This window comes from Giraffa tippelskirchi, chromosome 9 (genome assembly GCF_054371585.1).
Source record: "Giraffa tippelskirchi isolate mGirTip1 chromosome 9, T2T-mGirTip1v1.2.pri, whole genome shotgun sequence".
NCBI lineage: Eukaryota > Metazoa > Chordata > Mammalia > Artiodactyla > Giraffidae > Giraffa > Giraffa tippelskirchi.
The window spans coordinates 12,114,070-12,133,185 of NC_137283.1; the positions used below are offsets into that span (position 1 = coordinate 12,114,070).

The window sequence follows — 19,116 nt, forward strand, 5'->3', positions numbered from 1 at the left end:
CCCTTTCAGGGCAGGAAACTGAGACCCAAGGAGGTTAGAGTAACTCCAGGCACTCAGCTGGTAGGTTGAGGGGTAGTGGACAGAAAGTCCACCCCAGGTCAGAAATTTACGTACATGCAGTGTCTTGACTGTTTCTCTGCAGATTACCAAACCCAAAGTGACACCTCTGGGCAGACTCAGAGTGGAGAACCAGCACTCCTTCCTAAAGGGCTTTTCTCCTGGCCTTGAGAGAACAGCAGGTGAGGGGGGAATGGAAAATGGAGGGGTTGTTGATGAGGGTCGGGGAGCGGGTTGGTGAATTGTGTGTTCGGTGGCTCAGTCATGTCCAACTCTTTGCAGCCCTGTGGACTGTAGCCCACCAGGCTCCTATGCTCCTTGAAATTTTCCAGGCAAGAATACTGGAATGAGTTGCCATTTCCTACTCTAAGGGATCTTCCCGATCCAGGGGTCAAACCTGGGTCTCCTGCAATGGCGAGCGGATTCTTTACCACTAACGCCTCTTGGGGAGGTTGGTGAATCATTTCCTAAATGAAAGCCTTGGGGCCCACCTTGTGGTTGTCACATGAACTGCTGGCCCAGGCCTGGCTGAGGCATGTGTGGGCGGCAAGGTCTCCTCCAGGGCTCTGAGTCAGGCAGGCCCTCTGCCAGACACATCATAGCCAGGGGCTCATTTGACCCTCAGCCCGTTGACCTGGGAGCTGTGTGTTCTCAGCCCATCATATAGATGATAAAACAGAGCTGAAGTCAGAGTTTACCCAGGAGAAGAGTGCTGAAGCTGGGCATTTAGGCTTGTCTTGTCCAGTCATGGAGCTGCGGGTACAGCACAGACTCCCCTTCCCAATTATGAATTTGTAAGGGCTCTTTAAAGTCAGACCACCAGCTAGGCTGTGAAACTTGAGGAGTCATTTTTGGACTTGATAAAGGGCTTCCTAATTTAATAAAGTGCTTTCACACTAATTCTTGTAGGCCTCACAGAACCCTAGAAAGCAGGTTCATGAGGCATGCTTATCTCCACTTTACAACCAAGGAAACAGAGGTGCAGAGATAATAACAGGGAAGACATCATCATTATCATCCTAGTTATTAATGTGTACCCCGAGCCACGCCCTGTGCTGAGTGCTTTGTGATGGTTACCTTGTCTGTGTGCAAAGAGCAGTTTCTGTTCCCATTTTATAGAGGAGGATGCAAAGGCCCAGAAAAGGGCGCAGTTCAGGACCCAGAGCTGCAGTCTGACTCTGGACTCCGAGCTCCTGCTTAGCGCCCTGTACCAACTCGTGACTCTCTTTGGGCCACAGGTCTGGTAAAAGATGAGCAGGAACTGGATTCTCTCTTCCCTAATGCCCTGTGCAGTGTTCTTTCTCCTACACCACACTGGCTCTGATGTCCTTTTTCAGCATCTGCAGGTAATAATACACCTGGAAACTTAAAAAAGACCAGTTACATTCAGTTCTTTGGGGAGAAAAAAATGTTGGCAAGATGAATGAGGGCAGATTCAAGGTCCTGGGGATGGGCGTTTGATGGGTGCATTGCCAGAGGTGGAGGTCAAGGCTGCGCTCCAGGCCAAGCTCACAACTTAGCCTGACCTTAGCATGTGCTGAGGATTCTTCTAAAGCTTCTCTGACAGGTGGCAGAAGCCTGTGCTGGTGGGTCAGTCTCTCCTGGGAGTCATGGTTTCAAAATTGCAGTGTCTGGAGCTGTACTATCCAGTGCAGTGGTCATGGGCCACATATGGCTATGGACCACTGGAGATATGGCTAGTCCTAATTGCATTGGCATGTAAATATAAAATATTTACCAGACTTTTGAACACTTAGCATGAAAAAAAAAAGAATGTCCCCTATCTCAGTCATAATTTTTGTATTAATTACATGTTCAAATGATAATATTTTAGAGGTATGGGGTTTAATAAAATATTTTAATAACAGTAATTTTACCTATTTCTCCTTACTTTTAAAATCACTACTCTTATGTAGATGGCTATTGCTGTTGGACACTATTGGAAGGCACTGATCTAAAGCTTTTGGTCACTTACGACATACACTGGAAGCCAGACACCCCTTGGAGCTGTCCCACAGAGCAGCCCGATTGTCCCACTCTCTGTGAGGTTTTGGAGTCGGCCAGTGGTGGAGTGGGAGTGAGGGAGAGGTGACCTCAAGGCTTTGTCTCTTTGCCAAATTGGCAAACAGAAAAGTTTCTGCAGCCTGGTGACAGGGGAACAGAAGAGCAGCCCATTTTCTCTGTGAACCACACTTCTTACTTTGGCCAGGATCCCTTGGTTTAAACTCCTGCTACACTACACTTCAGCAGCTATGAACTCACTTCAGTTCCCCAGACTCTACGCTTTTTCTGGTCTGGGCCCTTTCCTTCCTTTCCTCCCCTCCTCCTCTCTACCCTCTCCTTGCTCCCCTCTTCTCCTTACTTGACTATCTCTTTAAATGGCAAGTGGGTCCCACAAAGAGGTGTCCCCAGCCCTCTCAGCTGTACTAGGTGCTCCACCCTGTCAATTCAGTCCTTGGTTTTATCTTCAGAGGACTGGTACCACTTTACCAGCACCCTCTTGAGTGTGGAGCGTGTTTGATGTCTGTCTCCTCATTAAACAGAGGCATCATGAGTCCTGGTGCCAACATGGTCCTCTTGTAATAGGGAAGAACAAATCTGACTGCATATCAGATCTGTTTCGCCTAACCTTTGTATTCTCTTGCTTTTGCTTTCAGTTAAGAATGTTGCCTATAACCTGAAATACGCAGGATAGCCCATTCTCAAGGTTCTGACCTTAAAGACATTAACACTTTGCCATTCCTCTAGAGGTAAAAAGTTGCAGACAGAGAATAACATTTGTCTTGTTGGAGGTTTACAGGAACCTTGTGTCCTGACCTATGTGGACAGCTGCGCATTTACCTCGTCATCACTTCCTGTGGCAGCCGCCACCAGAGGGAGCCGCAGTCACAAGGCCAGCTTGGAAGGGCGGCCACCGCCCGCAGTTACCAGGTGGTGAGTGCCTGAGGGGGCAGAAGCTGGACCTGGAGAGCTCCCACACCTGGGGCCTTCCTTCTCACCGAGGGCTGGCCCCCTCTTCCAGGGTCTATCGTAGAAGGGCCGTGGTCACCCAGTCAAGCCCAGCTCAGCCCTCTTTTTGGGAGATCCCAGGCTTATTGGGAAACAGTATCCAAGCCCTAAAAATCTCAGAGTATTTGTGCTTGTCTTGGGGGCCCCCCCCCAAAGGGTGAAGCAGAAATGATGAAAAGGGGCAGGTGGCTGGTGGGCGCAGGCACTGGAACTCAACCTCGGGGCTCCTTCTCCCCAGATGGAAGAGTATGAGCAGAAGCAGTTCTGCCTGGAAAGGTCCAGAAACCCCAGCAGGGCCAGGCGGACTCAGCAGTCACCCAGCAGGTGTCACCGTTCCTCCTCTCCAGGCCAAGCCCCGGGGGCTGCACCCTGTTCTGAGGCCCCACTCACCTCCCCCTCTTCTCAGGGAGATGGAGCCAGTGAGGAGAGTGGAGAATGACACACAGACAGACAGGCTGGCAGAAAGTAAGTGTGACGGGCGGGAGCGAGAATGAGAGAAAGCCCAACATCAGGTGAGAACGCCTGGCTTGAAAGGACTTCTGTGAGAAAGACTGAAAAGGATGGTCTGAGGGAGCATTCAGGAGAACAAGTAGTGTATTCACTGAGCACCCCTCCTGTCCCCCACAACCGGAAGCCTTTTGCAGGCAGACCTGAAGCCATGCGCCTCTTTTAACCTGATGGATGCACATCTCAAGGCCTGCTTAGCCAGGCTTCTGCCTCACACCAAAACACACAGAAATGACATTGACATTGACTCACCAAGTTTACCAAAAACAAGGAAAACGGTGAAGCACAAGAGTGAACAAGGAATCTGCTGAAGACGTGGGCGCGGCTGGGTGGGGGGGAAGCGGAGATCGGATGAGGCAGGAGGGACACAGAAGTTAAAAGGCCCGGTGGGGAGGAAAAGGATGAGGTCATGAGGCCCACCAGGCCACTCTCCGGGGCCCTAGGGAACATCCAGAGGTCACTCACATTCAGGGCAAGGGGCGAGGCAGCTGGACAAGCGGGCCAGGTCTCAATCCTGTAACCGAATGGATTTTTCTCTGGAGGCCGCCATGGAAAAGCTGCCTGGTTCACTTCAAGAGTTCCTCGAATTCAGCTGTGCACCTGGGACCCCCATCACCAGGGTGGTCTTTGGAGACACCACACTGTGGATGACCAAGGCTCAGAAGGGTTCCTGCTCAGGTAACACCTGGACTGGGGGAACAGTCAGGCAGACCTTCAGAAAGGCAGACAGCTGGCACACACAGGCATTTGAGAAACTGCCCATTCTTCTCTGTCGCTATTGGTAGCTGCTTTTCCACTGACCCTTCATTTGCCGGGTGACCAATTCTGAACAGCACATCTGGGGTGCACGGGCTGATGCTACATCTCACAGATGATGTCATCTGGGACCTCGCTGTGACCAAAGGGCACCCACTGTGTGCTCCCTGCTCAGTGAGTCAGAGCCATATGTAAGTTGACCGTCAGGGGCCGTGGACAGCTATTTTCGAAATGCTTTTGAGTCATTCTTTCAGCCCTGCCTCTGTGTGTGAGAAGCAAGGGTGACTAGAGGGCTGAGCCGACACGTGTGTGCCCGTTTCCCACTCAGCATGATGAAACGGAGAGTCCACATCCTCCCTAGGGCCTCTCCAGGCTATACACGGAGTGTGCTTGCCTGCTTTTTGCCTGTTCTAGCAGTTTTATGGAGCCCTGAGCTGAGGCTGGGGGTAGGACGGGGGTGCATAACTTTGAATCCCAAAGATTCAGTCTGGAGTCTCTGCCTTCCAGAGACTATGCCTACGTCAAATCCTGGAAGGGATGAAAGACAGTGGGCTGAGGAAAAGAAAGAAAAAAGTAGAGAAAAAAATACAAAACAGAAAGAGGGTTTCCAGGTAATATAGTCAATGAGAAAGTCTAGGAGCACCCTTCTGGTTCAGACTACCTAAGAAACTGGATGATTATTTTAAAACACCTCTTAAAATAAATGACTGATGTGGCAGAAAAGCACAGAAAGATCTCAGAGCCTGGGATGCAAATTCAGAAAAGTGAGGAAAACCAAAGCCTGCATTACCCCGGGCACCCTGGGGTCCCTCAGGTCAGGAGCCTGGTCTTCATGTGCTGTGCCCCGGCAGTGAGGAGACAAGGAGACAAAGCCTGGGCTGGGAAGGAAGGGGTCTGTCTGAGGCCCACACAGAGCCAGATTCCTCAAAGGACAGCCCCCTCAATGCCTGTCTTAGCTCCGTCCCTAGAAAGCAGAGGCTGAGGCAAAAAGCCTGTGTAGTAATTGCCATACTGGGATGTGTGAGTCAGGAAGCACAGTGAAGGGAAAAGGCAAGTGAGGCTGGGAGAGGAAGAACAGTACACAGCGGTTCATTCCTGAGCCGGCCACGGCTTCATGAGACAGTACACTGGCCACCAGGCCATGCGGGGCCTCTCCCAGAGACATGGGGAGCCACTGCCTCTTAGAACAGTCACCTGCAGGGGCAAAGGGCAAGCGGTTTAATCCTCCCTTTCTCTTAAGTCTCTCTGGTTCCCACTTCACCCCTGGGGCGTTCACTTTTCTACATTTCTGGGTTGTATAAGCTGGGCTCTCTGGACAGCCATGGGACACCCAGAGGCTCTGTGGGTACAGGCAGGTGAGACCTAGAAGCACAGCTGTCACGTCTCCCGGTGCAGTGGACATGACAGAGGCTGCCCTACAGCCATCACTTAATCCCTGGGGATGCTGACACACGGCGACACTCCAACTGGGAAGCAGTCAGTGTTCGGAAGACCAGCAGGGCTGAGCAGTCTGGGAAGGCACATAAGCTGGGTTGAGTATGGAATCTCTATCGAATCAGGTAGTTGGTTTATAAAGGGCTATTTAGGGACTTCCCCGGTGGTCCAGTGGCTAAGACTCTGCACTCCCAACACAAGGCTTGGATCCCTGGTCAGGGAACTAGATCCCATGTGCCACAACTAAAGGTCCCGTGTGCCCCAACGAAGATCTGGTGCAGCCAAATTTTTTTTTTTGAAGGGTGGGGCTATTTACAAAGATACGGGCAAATAGCAGCACCACAGGGACTAATGCAGCAACCTCGTCCCCACAGCATAATGGCAAAATGAACTGCTACCGCTTTTAGGCTTAAAAGGACCAAGGGAAGGAGAGGTTTCCAGAACTGGAAGCAGAGAGTCGGGTACAGCAGATTAGGGATCTTGCTGGGAGAACCCTAGTCAAGCTGAGGCAACGTCACAGGAAGGGATACAGAGGGCTACATACCTGATGTGGTGAGAATAGGTCCAAATAGGCAAAGCAGGGCGGAAAAGGTAGAATATTAGGTAAAATTCCAAGTAATATGAGTTTCACAATCAAAAATCCAAACAAGTGGAAAATCAAAACATACAGAGAACTGAGCCAGCAATGATCGGAATTAACCAAAAACATCAAACCTCGAGACCAAACCCATGAGGACTTTGGATACAGAAATTGTAAATAAAGACTAAAACTAATTTAGTAATGTATTTCAAGAGATAAAAATAGTGGAATATGATGAAATAACAAGGCTGTGGAAATTAGTTTGTGTGATATAGAAAACAGTAGATATTCTGGAAATAAGAAATACAAAATGACTAAAAATGCAAAATGCAACAGATGAGTTAAGGTTAAACTCAGGAGAAGAAGAATTTGTGAACTTTAAGAAAGCTCTGAAGATACTACCAGAATGCACTGCAAGACAAAAAGGTAGAAAAAATTAAGGAAGTTTAGGAGGCATGGATCACAGGATGAGGAGGTATGAGCCTGTGTCTAACCAGTCTCAGAAGACTGTGATGGGTAGACTTGAGGATGGTCCAGTGATCCCCTCAACTGCTGTTCACACCCTTGTATGATCCTTTCTTCTTGAACTGGGCAGGACCTGCAACTCGATTCTAACCATGGGATACGGACACGATAAACGTAATGGTGTATCATTTCTGTGAGTTATGTCATGTTAGATTGTCTTCTTGCTAGCACATTCGCAGTAGACTCTTTACTCACAGGGTCTTATCAGGAACAGAGGATGGTGCATCTTGGAAACTTGTCATAGTCTATGGTTGAAAGAAGTTCAAGGACAGGATAAGGTGAAAATAGCCTCAATCTAAAGATGTGATGGGAGCTAGTTCTCAGTGGGGAGAGGACAGCGCAAGACATGGGTAAGACGTCCAGGGCCATGTGCAGAATGTTTAGGAGCCATGAGGAAGTGATTGAAAAGGAAAAAAGGGTCACCCTCTAAACTAGGGTCCGCAGAGCAGCAGGACGTGTTGCAAGCGCTGAGGTCTCCAAGGTGAGGTGTGCACACAAACTTTCGCTCTCTGGTATGAAAAGCTAATGCAGTGATGAGTTGACACCTTATTAGCAGGTGGGATTCCACTCCATCCAGGGATGGCAAATGTTAATATCATTATGGCAAAGTGCCATTGTTAAGATCTTACGGAACCAAACTTGGGTCTGCTTGCCTATGTGCAGTAAAAGCCAATCTACTGACGCTGAGTTGTGGTGAAGGAAACTGCAGAGTTTATTTTAAGGTGCCAGACAAGGAGTCTGGGTAAGCTAATGCTCAAAAAACAAACAAACCTGAACTCCATGATGGGTTTCAGGGAGGGTATTTTTATAGGCCAGATGAGGGAAGGGAATTGAAGTGCATGTATTCAGCTCTTGCACAATTTTCTGATTGCCTGGTGATGAGGTAACAGGGCAGTGTCACAGGGGCTAACATTATCAATCCTCAGGCTCCAGAAAGTCTGGGGGCTACATGCTCATGGTCATCAAGCAGTTAACTTTTTCCATTTGGTGGAGGTTTAAGCATCTGTAAAACAACTCAGGAAATTTGCAGCAGATACCGTTATCTAGGTACTTCAGAGGGTAACTATAGCAGAGGACTTGGGGGAAGGGTTCTGTCCTGGAAAGGCTCCACAGGGTCCTGCTTGGTTACAGAAAGAAAATAGTTTTTAAAAGCGAAATCTTCTCCCAGCCCAGAAAACCTCTCCACAAAGGCAGCAGAGGAAGAAAACACTTTTATTATTGAATATATATACTATATTAAACCAGAATGTGCATTTGTACTATATATATACTATATTAAATCAGAATGTGATTGCATCGCAGGCAATCTGCTAAGAGATGGCAAAGATGGAAAGTAATCACACCCCCTTATTTAGCCAAGCAGATACAGTCCCTTACATACACGTTCTCAAGGTGAACAATAACTAGTCCCCGAGTAAGAGGACTCAGCAACAACTTTTGTCACACGTGGTTGGCTCCGCATTTACCAAAGTACTTGGGGAGACCCCTTGTGTTGGCTTCAATCAGAGGGGAAACAAGCTTCTCATTGTAGATTGTAACAAGGGGCCACCAGTTAGGCTCTTACCTTTCCATGGAAACTGGGATACAGTTTGCTCTTTAGAAAGATGGCTCCCAGGTCCTCAGGAAATGATCCTCAGTTATGAGGTCATTATAAAGATTTATGCACATTTGCGTAGGACAGAGAAATTCTGAAACAAAAGGGAGAGGGGAGAAAAGTCTCTTCCCTTATTTGCGACAAGGAGAATTAACTCTCTATTTTCATTCTGTATTTGCTCTGACACCGTCCAGTGTATTTTCTGTGGCCATTTTCCCCTCATAGTTGACAACATATATTTTGATTCATTAATTCCTCGTCTAAGAATCCTTAGGAGATGTTTAAACGTGTTTTTAAAATGCATGTTCAAGAGGTTTTTGTTTTTTTTTACATTATTTACAGTAGAAAAACGTTGAAATCAACTCAAATTCCAAAACAAGGAAGCAGTTGAAAAAAAATTAAGAGACTTCTGTGTGATGAGGTATTATGCGTTAAGTGGCAGTTAAGAGGAAATTTTCAACGGGATGAAAAAATACCCCTCAGACTTAGAAGTCTACATACAGTGTGTTGTCAACTATGAGGACCTAGGAGCCATCTTTCTGAAATGTTATGTGAGGTTAAAGGAGTCAGGAGGGGAAGAGCACCAAATCCTCAACCTTCTCAGCAGCAGATCAACAGAAAATAAAAGTTATAAATTCAGAAATGGTAGGATAAGCCTTTGCGACCCCATGGACTGTATAGCCCACCAGGTTCCTCTGTCCATGGGATTTTCCAGGCAAGAATACTGGAGTGGGTTCCCAGTTCCTTCTCCATGGGATCATCCCGACTCAGGGATCAAACCTGGGTCTCCCACATTGCAGGCAGATTCTTTACTATTTGAGCCACCCAGGAAGCCCCAGGATAAGCCTACTATTTAGAAATTTTGAAGGTAAATACCAGAGGGGAAAAGGAACTAAAAGTATTTTTTGTGATCTTTTTCTGGAGTGTGTGGCTAGTATGGGGGTTGGGGACAAGAGACAGCTATATTTTGTTATAAACTTTGAATATGGTTTACATTTTTGGCATTATTACAGAGCTAAAGGGGCTTCCCAGGTGGTGCAGGGTAAAGAATCTTCCTGCAATGCAGGAGACACAAGAAACGCGGGTTCAGTCCCTGAGTCAGGAAGATCCCCTGGAGTAGAAAATGACAATCCACTCCAGTATCCTGGCTTGGAAAATTCCATGGACGGAAGAGCCTGGCAGGTTATAGTCCACGGGGTCTCAAAGAGTCAGACATGACTTGGCGTGTGCGGACACACACACACAGAGGGCTAAAAATAAAAATTAAGTACAGTTTTAAAATCCCTTGCATACCATTCTTCACCCCACCCTAGAAAAAAGCATACGAACTTTTCCATATTTCATAGGTCACATAACTATTTTTATTTCTGTTCTGATGTTTATCTGGAAATAAAACTATTTTGATGTTCTCAATGAACCCTCTGACTCATACCAAGAGAGGTATTAGCATTTATGACCTCAGAGATTTCTACATCTCTCCTGCTCATGCAAAGGGCTTTGTGGTCCTTATCTCCCTTTGAATTTCTCACCTCCTGGCAGTTATTAGGGGCTGGAGAGAAAGCCTATTTCACACCAGATGGTGGGCAGTGTTTTGGTAAGGGTATGGAGATATGACTTAGTTATAAAGGGGTTGGTTATGTAGGGTTGTCATCTGTGGCAGGTTCCCAGGTATCCCCTGAAACCCGACATTTTCACAGAGTTCTGGTGCCTCAATTTAGCTGATTTTGCCATTTATTAGCTCTGAGACCTCAGACAAGCTATTTAGCTGATGTAAGCTTCTGTTGCCACATTAACAAAATGGGAATAATAATAGAAACTCTCTTTCTTAGAGTTTTGGTGAGAATTAAATGGGATACCGTATGTGACCATGTATGTAGTGTACTGACATGGAGTGGTCAATACATTAGATTTAACAGCAATGTTTTCTACAAGCCATAAGTTAGCATAAATGGTACTAAGAATAACTCAATTCACTATGTGTGTATTTGTGTATATTTGATTTTTCTTGAGATTTTCTCTGATCCATGGGTTAATCAGAAGTGTGTTGTTTCCTTTCCAAGTATTTGGAAATTTTTCTTTTACAGATTTCTAGTTAAGTTCCATTATGGTCAGAGAGTAGACTGTATATGATTTAAATTCTTTTAAATTTGTTGAGGTTTATTTTATTCACCAGGATATAGCCTCTGTTAATACTTGATCTCTGAAGTTTTAAAAAGAATGTGTATCCTGCTATTGTTGGGTGTTGTATAAATGTCAATGAGATTCTGTTAGTTGATGGTGGAGTTGAGCTCTTATAGATACTGATTTTCTGTCTAGTTGCTCTATCTATTGTTGAGGGAGGGTTGTTAAAGTCCACAATTATCATTGTTGTTTTTTTTTAAAGATTTATTTTTTGATTTTTGGCTGTGCTGGGTCTTCGTTGTTGCACAGGCTTTTCAATCTAGTTGCCGAGAGCAGGACCTCATCTGTAGTTGCGGTGCGCTGGCTTCTCATTGCAGTGGCTTTTCTTGTTGCGGAACACAGGCTCTAGGGCATATGGGCTTCTTTAGCTGTGGCTCGTGGGCTCAAGAATTGTGGTTCCCAGGCTCTAGAGCACAAGCTCAGTGATTATGGCACATGGGCTTAGTAGCTCCAAAGCGTATGGGATCTTCTGAGCCAGAGATCGAACCTGTGCTGTCTCCTGCGTTGGCAGGCGGATTCTTTACCGCTGAGCCACGAGGGAGGCCCCACAATTATCATTATTGATATGTCTTTTTCTCCTTTAGTTCTATCAAGTTTTGCTTTTTTTTTTTTTAGCTCTGTTGACTGGCACATACACATTTACAGATGCTGTGTCTTCTGGTGGATTGACCCTTTTATCATAGCATCATAGTAAATTAGGATCTAGAAGAACTCAACTCTTTTATAATAACAGGAAGTGTGAAGTGAGAGTGAGTGAAAGTCACTCAGTTGTGTCCGACTCTTTGCAAACCCATGGACTATACAGTCCATGGAATTCTCCAGTCCAGAATACTGGAGTGGGTAGCCTCTGACTTTCCTTTCTCTAGGGGATCTTCCCAACCCAGGGATTGAACCCAGGTTTCCCACGTTGCAGGCAAATTCTTTACCAGCTGAGCCACAAAGGAAGCCCATAATAACAGGAAGAAGATCCTAAAGGAGAAGGATGGTTAATAAGCAGTGGGTGCTTTTTATGTACCCAACTGCCTAAGATATAGCTGTGAGCTCATTTTACAGGTAAGGAACCTGTGTACTGGGTCCAAGTTCCACAGGTGGGATGTGGCTGAGCTGGGATTCAAGCCCAGGTTGAGAGCACCCAAAGCTACCATTCTTCATTCCCATCTCTTCTTTTCTACTTGTCTCTTTCAAGTCACTCATTTCTGGTGAAACCTGTGTCATTTCAAGGCCTGTCCCTTGGCAGCTGTTTCACAGCAAGACCATGGAAGGTGGAAGTTAGAGGGACTCACGCTGGAGCCACGCTGCCAGATTCCAAATCCTGTCTGGATTAGCCAGGTGACCTCAGCATGTTACTCAACTTCTTCTTTTTATTCTTCACTTATAAAATAGGCATAATACCAGACTTGCTTCATAGAGCTGCTAGCAAGTTGAGTAAATTGGTATTTGTAAAGCTCCTAGAACAATGCCTGATTCAATAAGTATTCATTAAGTCCTTGCTATTATTCCTCCCACACCATTACATAATTTTCATGGAACTGTCTTTCCCCACTGTCAACTATATGTAAGATTATTTTTTAACATTTATCTTGTGGCTTAGAGCACCCCTGGCCACTGTCACTTGTCATCAGGTATTTAAATGGGCTGAGCAGGAAGCCTGGACTCTCACAGATGCTTAATTAAATGATTGCAATTTTGAGCTGTTAGGGGAGAGGACTCCCGTTAACCCTCAGAAGAGTTCTATAAGGCAAATCCATATTTGTTATTCCTTCTTTACAAATAAGAAATGTGAGGAAAGAGGAGGTTGAATAATTTTGCCCCAGGACAAGTGGCTAATCTAGATAGGTTTTTTAAAAATATTTATTTATTTATTTATTTTCGGCTGTGCTGAGCCTTCATTGCTACACAGGCTTTTCTCTAGTCATGGTGAGTGGAGGCTACTCTCTAGTTTCAGTGTGTGGGCTTCTCACTGCGGTAGCTTCTCTTGCTGCGGAGCGTGGGCTCTTGATCCCGCGGCCTTCAGCAGTTGCATGGGCTTCTCACTGCGGTAGCTTCTCTTGCTGCAGAGCACGGGCTCTCGACTCCACGGCCTTCAACAGTTGCAGCATGGGCTCAGCAGCCGTGGCTCCCGGGCTCTAGAGCATACGCTCCGTAGTTGTGGTGCATGGGCTTAGTTGCTCCACGGCATGTAGGATCTTCCCGGATCAGGGATCAAACCCTTGTCTCCTACATTGGCAGGTGGATTGTTTACCACTGAGCCACCAGGGAAGCCCATAGGTAGGGTGTTGAATCAGGCTGTTGCTCCGGTGTGTGTCCCTTCACCTCTGCCTTACTCTTCTCCCAGGAAAACAGCTTGTGCAGGACAGACCAGAAAATGAACAGTGTCATCAGAGTGGGGATTGTGCAAGGAAGGAGTGACTGGAGAGAGCTGCGAAGCTATTACTGTAGTTCTAGTGGGAGATGCTGTGGACTCAGATATATTTTGAAGGTTGAACAGCAAGACGTGCTGTATGTACACGGTGAGGCAAAGAGAGGAGTCAGTGGATTATGATTCTTTTTGTTTTATTTTTATGGACTATAATTTCTTTACAATCTATGTTAGTTTCTGTTGTGGTCCTTTAATGGACCGGAACTTGGGGGTACAGAGTCGACCGCTAAGAAAAGAAGGAAGAAAAGAGGCTGATATTCCCTGGTTTACACAGTATGCCGATATAACTCTAGGACAAAGAGCACCGTCTACGTAGGCTCAGGGCGCCCTCTCGAAGAGGTCTTGAAAGCCCGGGCAAATAAGTAGACACGATGGACACCTGTGCTCCGTGAGGGAGAGAGGGAGAGAGCGAGAGAGAGAGAGAGAGAGAGAGAGAGAGAGAGAAAATGAGGAAAGACACGGTGACCAGTGCTCTGGTGGAACAAAGGCATTTATTAAACATATTGTGGGCATATATATATCCTCTTACCAGATAGCCCTTTTTAGCAGAGATAGGGATCAAAAGTCTAACAAGTCATCTAGAAAGCTGGAGGTTAGAATTATTCTCTAGAGAGGGGGTTGTAACAGTTACTTTACATATTAGAAAGGGGGAGACTTGTAAATGGCTGCTGTTCACCATATGGAATTTCCATATGAATGAGATACATGAATTTCTATTATCCCCGAAAGCCGGCTTGCTAGCTCTCTGGCACCTGTATTCAGGTGCTGTTAAGGAACATAGAATTCATGCAAGACTGAAAACAGCACACAGGAAGCCTCCTGTTAAATGTATCCTGACAAGTTTCTGCTGCACAGTGAAGTGAATCAGCCATATGTATACATATATCCCCTCCCTCTGGGACCTCCCTCCCATCACCACCCCCCCATGGAATATTACTCCACCCCTAAAAGGAACGAAATAGGATCATTTGCAGAGAAAATAGATTCTGCTTTTCACTTGAGCATGGGAGATGCAGATGTCATTTGTCCAGAGGTGAATCCAAGGGAGAGGACCAGGTTTGTGGAAGGTGAATCAAGAGTTTTATTTGGGGGAACATTTCACATGGATGCCTCAAATGGAACTGTTGAGTAGGCTGCTGCGTGTATAAATCAAGTTCAAGGAAGAAATATAGGCTAGACTAGGAAAGTAAATACAGCCATTACCAGTCTGTTGAAGGTATTGAAGCTGTGGGAATGAGCGACTCCCCCTAGTGGGGTTGACAGGGGAAGAGAGGTCCACGGGCTGAACTTCCTGAAATAGACTGAACTTGAGTAAGGGGTGGCAATGTGTGAAACAGCTGTTTTGGGGGGCGTTTTTTGAGCTTAGGTGCATTTATTCCTGTATAAATCATTACAAAATCAAATCTAGGGTAGTCCCCAGCCCCCACCTCTTGCCCCAATGTGCAGTGACACCTCCTGGCTGCCCCCACCTCCACTTGACCCCTCCCATTCTACAACCTCCTCCAGGAAGCCCTCCAGTTTTCCCTTCAAGACTACAGAAGAGCAGGGGTAAACCCACCCCACTGAGGCCCAGCAATAAAGTGCCTGATGTGGAGAGAGGGGGTAGAACTTGGGCGACAGTCCCAGCCTCCAAGAGCCTTCCCAGGCCTAGCTGGGGGAAGACCATTGGACTACTCCAACAGCTGCAAACAAAGAAACTTCAGGAAATCTCAGCTGGGCTGTAATCCCCCATTCTCTTAGCCCCAAAAGCTCTTCCAACAGGTAGAAAACCTCACTGCTGGATGGCAGAAACAGGGGCCTGGCTCTTTAAGAGCTGAGCTAATGGCAGCTAGGTGGAAGGGCTAAGAAAACAGATGAAGGTTTGTCCCTTCTTTTCAGAGTTCCCCAATGCCAGAGGAGTTTGCACAAAAGTACCTTCAAGTTTCCAGGAGCAGATGAAGAAGGGAACCCCAGCCCCTCAGGGAGCTGAGCCCCCAGCAAGGGGCAGTGGCTGGAGGCGTCCAGTCTCGATGGAGAACAGACCCAAGGCGGTCAGTGCAGGAAGTGGGAGGGTTCTCATACTGTACATTAGAAGCTGACACAGGCAGAAGAATGCCCCGAGAGGGGGCAAGGGGCTTGTTCAAGGCCCCTCAGGGCAGAGCCAAGACCCAGACACCAGTCTCTCAGCCCTGGAGATCCCCCAACCCCAGAAAGGCGCCAGCCTGGCCTCCTACCCCCGCACAACCTCTCTCTGGCTCTGGAAAGTGAGGGGGCAACACAAAGTTCCCAGCTTCCTGGGACAGGGCCCCGCCGTCCCAGCCAATAGGAAGTGACCTGGGGTCCACCCTGGGGCTCTGAACCAAGGCCTCATGGGAAAGGACATGCCCTTAGCCTCAGATTACTCTGACTGACTGTGCTCAGACCCTGACTGGACAGGAAATACCCTTGACACCCATTAACCACATAGAAGCCCAAATCCCTGTTTGGCCAAGAGATTCCTCCAGGCCCGGAATGGCTGGAGGATACATCCTCTTAAAGATCTGATGGGCCGAAAGACACTCCTGGAAGCCACGATTGGTCAGGAGATGGCCTGCGTGGACACCCGCTTCTCCTTTGTCCCTCGTGAGAGCCCCACAGGCAGGGTGGCTTAGGTCCAGGAGGGGTAGAAGAAGGTGATTCCGTACAGCTGGGCCCAGGAAGAGCAGACCCTCCTCTTCCTGATGAAGCGGTGGTGGTTGCTCTTCTCATTCTGAACGTAGGTGGCACACTCGTCCAGCACCTTAGGCTCTTAGTAGTGGTAGGGCACGTGCTGTAGGTGGGGCCGCTGCAGTGGTCGGGGGACACCATGCCATACATGTGCACGTGGTCACACTGCTCCACCGCAGTCACCATGGCGAACCAGCCTGTGCTCCACCACGAGTAGGACTCTTCCCTGACCTTGCCTGTCTCACTCCGGAAGAGGTCATCAGACTGGCTCATGCAGCCAAGAGAGATGGCGTAAGTTTCCATGTTGGGGAACACTAGGCCTGCCTGCTGGATGACGCGCACCAGGCTGTCCTGGGGCTTCTGCATCTTGTCTGGGAGACCCCAGAAGAGGAACAGGGTTTTGGAGGTCTGGTTGATGAACTCCTAGAGTCTCCACAACACATGGAATACACTGGAATGGGCTGCTACACAGAAGGTGGTCTTGTTACCCACAAGGTGGTCTGAGTAGCCCATGGGGGGTGTGTCATTCACGCGGATTGTGCACTTGGCCTGCTTGACCTCAGGGCCTAGTTTGGTTCCTAGCAGGTGGCTGGAGCTGGTGACAATCACATTGGTGGCACCGGGAGGGCAATGTTTTGTGGGCGAGAATGGGGGTATAGCCGTCAGTGATACTCCACTTCTTGAGGTTGACCAGCTGGCAGATACAGCCCCACAGGGAGCTGTAATGAGAGACTTCACTGGCATTATTGGAGCTACAGAGGCTGAGGGTGGTGATGAGGGCAAAGAAGATCATGAACACTGCTGACCACTGTTGTTTGTTACTCATCTCTCTCTGGCGACTGCTGTGGGGCAGAGGCCGGCATCCTGCAGCTGGCCCAGGGGGTAGGGGTATGGGGTCACACCTTCCCTGGGGGGCGCCAGCTCCCCTCAGCCCCCAAGCCCCCTCACATGGTGACTGGAGCCCAGAGTTGAGGTCTGTGCTGCTCTGGCTGCCCAGGCCCCGCCGCCAAAACAGCTGTTTTGATTGATTCTAGTTTTTCAGTGAAATTAGGGTGTACAGTGCATGCTCAGTTGCACAGTCCTGTTGGACTCTTTGAGATTTCATGGACTGTAGCCCGCCAGGTTCCTCTGTCCATGGGATTCTCTAGGCAAGAATACTGGAGTGGGTTGCCATGCCCTCTTCCAGGGGATCTTCCCAACCCAGGGGTCAGATCCCAACTGGCATCTCCTGTGTCTCCTGCATTATAGGCAAATTCTTTACCACTGAGCCACAGGTGAAGCCAAGAAGCAAGGCAACTGGCTGAGAATGAGGACAGAGTATGGGGTGAAATGGTTGTTTTGGAGGCTGGGAGGCTGAGTGTATGGGGGACATTGAGTAGAATAGCCTGGTAATGAGGAAAGCCCGCTTGAGTCTTGTTGTCAGGAGCTAAGTGCCACTAAGCAGGTGCTCATATGGGTGCTCAGTCATGTCTGACTCTTCACAACCCCATGGACTGCAGCCCACCAGGCTTCTCTGTCCATGAGTGCTGAGGTTCGGGTAGGCAAGTGTGAGAGAGAGAGATGGCAGGAGGGTCCCTGAAGCAGCCTCCTTCCTACTCCCCAGACCTTGGTCCTGTTTCCAATGCTGGTCTGGTTTTTACTGGTGCCTTCCTGGTCTCTTTGCCCCCATCTGCCTTCCTGCCCTTCACCCCTCTGGGCCTCAGCCATCCTCCTCCTCAGCCAGAAGCGGAACCTATACTTCAAAAGAGCACAGTAATAGTGACTTTCTCTGTTTGACAAAGACTTCTACCTGCATGCCAGCACCAGAGCCAATTTTCTTAAAATACAGGCTCCTTGAAGTTGGAGGAAGCAGCTTGTCCACCCATCAATAAGTGTGGCCCAAGGCGTAATTATTGTTAGGCCTGTTGTGAGAGGAGAAGGTGGTCCCTGAGCTGTCCCCTCGGCTGTGTTCCATGAGGAGCTTGTCTGGTGGAGGAGATGGACCCAGGTCAAAAGGACTCAGTTGGGATGTGCCCGGGTCTCCCTTCAGACTGAAGGACTTATTCCCCCAGCTTCTGGGAGTGCTGTGGGCAGGTGCCCCCTGCTGTCGGCAGTCTCAGGAATTGTTTAGCTAAAGGTCCAGCTTGCATCCAGTGACTGGTCTATATCAGGTTCTCAACCCAAGTTAAGGCGTCTCAGAAGGGTCATTCCAGTGGCAGAGCTCCTCGGGGAGGTGGTGGGGAGGTGAGCTGAGGCTTTTACAGCTTCACCTCTCCATCTCCTCAATTCTTAACCTCCCTCCACTCCCTCCCACAGATGTTGACCTCAAGGGCACCCCTTAATCAACCTAATCACCCTCATCTCCCTCCCAGAGCTCCTTCTGGGGAACCAGTCAACCCTAAAGGAAACCAGTCCTGAATATTCACTGGAAGGACTGATGCTGAAGCTGAAACTCCAATACTTTGGCCACCAGATGTGAAGAGCCGATTCAATGGAAAAGACCCTGATGCTGGGAAAGATTGAAGGCAGGAGGAGAAGGGGACGACAGAGGAAGGGATGGTTGGATGGCATCACTGACTTGATGGACATGAATTTGAGCAAGCTCTGGGAGTTGGTGATGGGCAGGGAAGCCTGGTGTGCTGCAGTCTGTGGGGTCGCAGAGTCAGACACGACTGAGCGACTGAACTGAACTGAACTGAGAGGATACATCACCAAATTGGGTTTTGACCAGCATCCAGACTCAAACAGCACTGGGAAGTCCCTGTGACACAGCACGTCTGGAATCCCAACTGGGAAAAGGACCCAGGCATCGCGTCCGCTCCGTGGGTGAGTCTTCAAAGACTGCACCTCGGGGTTCCTGCTTTTAATCCCAGGACGCAAACTGATATCATCAATCTGTGAGCAAATAGCAGCTCTGGTTTCCTGTTAATGCTGTTTGCTTTGTCTTATAAAACTTGGAATGTTGTTAAGCCCGGGACTTGGTTGGCCAGGGCACCTCCAGGGGCTCAACAGTCTCAAGATTCATCCTGTATCTATGGTGCTTGCAAGGCTTCCACTCACAGCAAGCAGTCACTCACAGTCAGGGCAGTGTCCAGGCAGATTAGAAGCAAGGTCAGAGGCCTGCTCTGCTTCATCTGCAAAGCCTAAACAAGACTATTTAATTTCCCTAACAAGGCGTCATCTCCTAGGCCCCAAGCCCACGTCCTTCCTCCAGTGTAAGTCATTCCTACACTTTCTCCTCTGCTCCCCTGGTCTCCAGACCATGGCCCTGTTTCGTGAGTCAACGTGAGGACATGGGGGGTTGTGCCTACTTCTGTCACGCTGCCATGTCATATTCTGGACGGGTCAGAGCTTGAGGCTGCCAGAGCAACTGGAAAGTGGGAGCAGAAA

The 19,116-nt window shown here is 48.3% G+C and overlaps 1 protein-coding gene and 1 pseudogene across 5 annotated transcripts in view; one reads left to right on the forward strand and one right to left on the reverse strand.

Moving 5' to 3' along the window:
• Nucleotides 1–13,153, forward strand: part of LOC145520618 (uncharacterized) — a 113,288-nt gene extending 100,135 nt beyond the window's left edge. Inside the window, exons 3-8 of one of the 5 annotated variants that reach the window (XM_081527523.1) lie at nucleotides 143–239; nucleotides 1,296–1,403; nucleotides 2,858–2,991; nucleotides 3,473–3,531; nucleotides 4,116–4,251; nucleotides 4,359–5,052. In XM_081527523.1, the coding sequence (XP_081383649.1) occupies nucleotides 1,308–1,403; nucleotides 2,858–2,991; nucleotides 3,473–3,531; nucleotides 4,116–4,251; nucleotides 4,359–4,392 (459 nt within the window). In that variant the 5' untranslated portion in view covers nucleotides 143–239; nucleotides 1,296–1,307 and the 3' untranslated portion in view covers nucleotides 4,393–5,052. Of the gene's footprint in view, nucleotides 1–142; nucleotides 240–1,295; nucleotides 1,404–2,857; nucleotides 2,992–3,304; nucleotides 3,579–4,115; nucleotides 4,252–4,358; nucleotides 5,053–11,864; nucleotides 11,973–12,986 lie in introns of those variants that run through there. The other 4 variants (XR_014064636.1, XR_014064639.1, XR_014064637.1 and 1 more) reach the window with 4 other exon arrangements.
• Nucleotides 13,154–15,688: 2,535 nt separating this feature from the next.
• Nucleotides 15,689–17,542, reverse strand: LOC145521021 (alpha-N-acetylgalactosaminide alpha-2,6-sialyltransferase 6 pseudogene; annotated as a pseudogene).
• Between the last annotated feature and the right edge of the window lie 1,574 nt (nucleotides 17,543–19,116).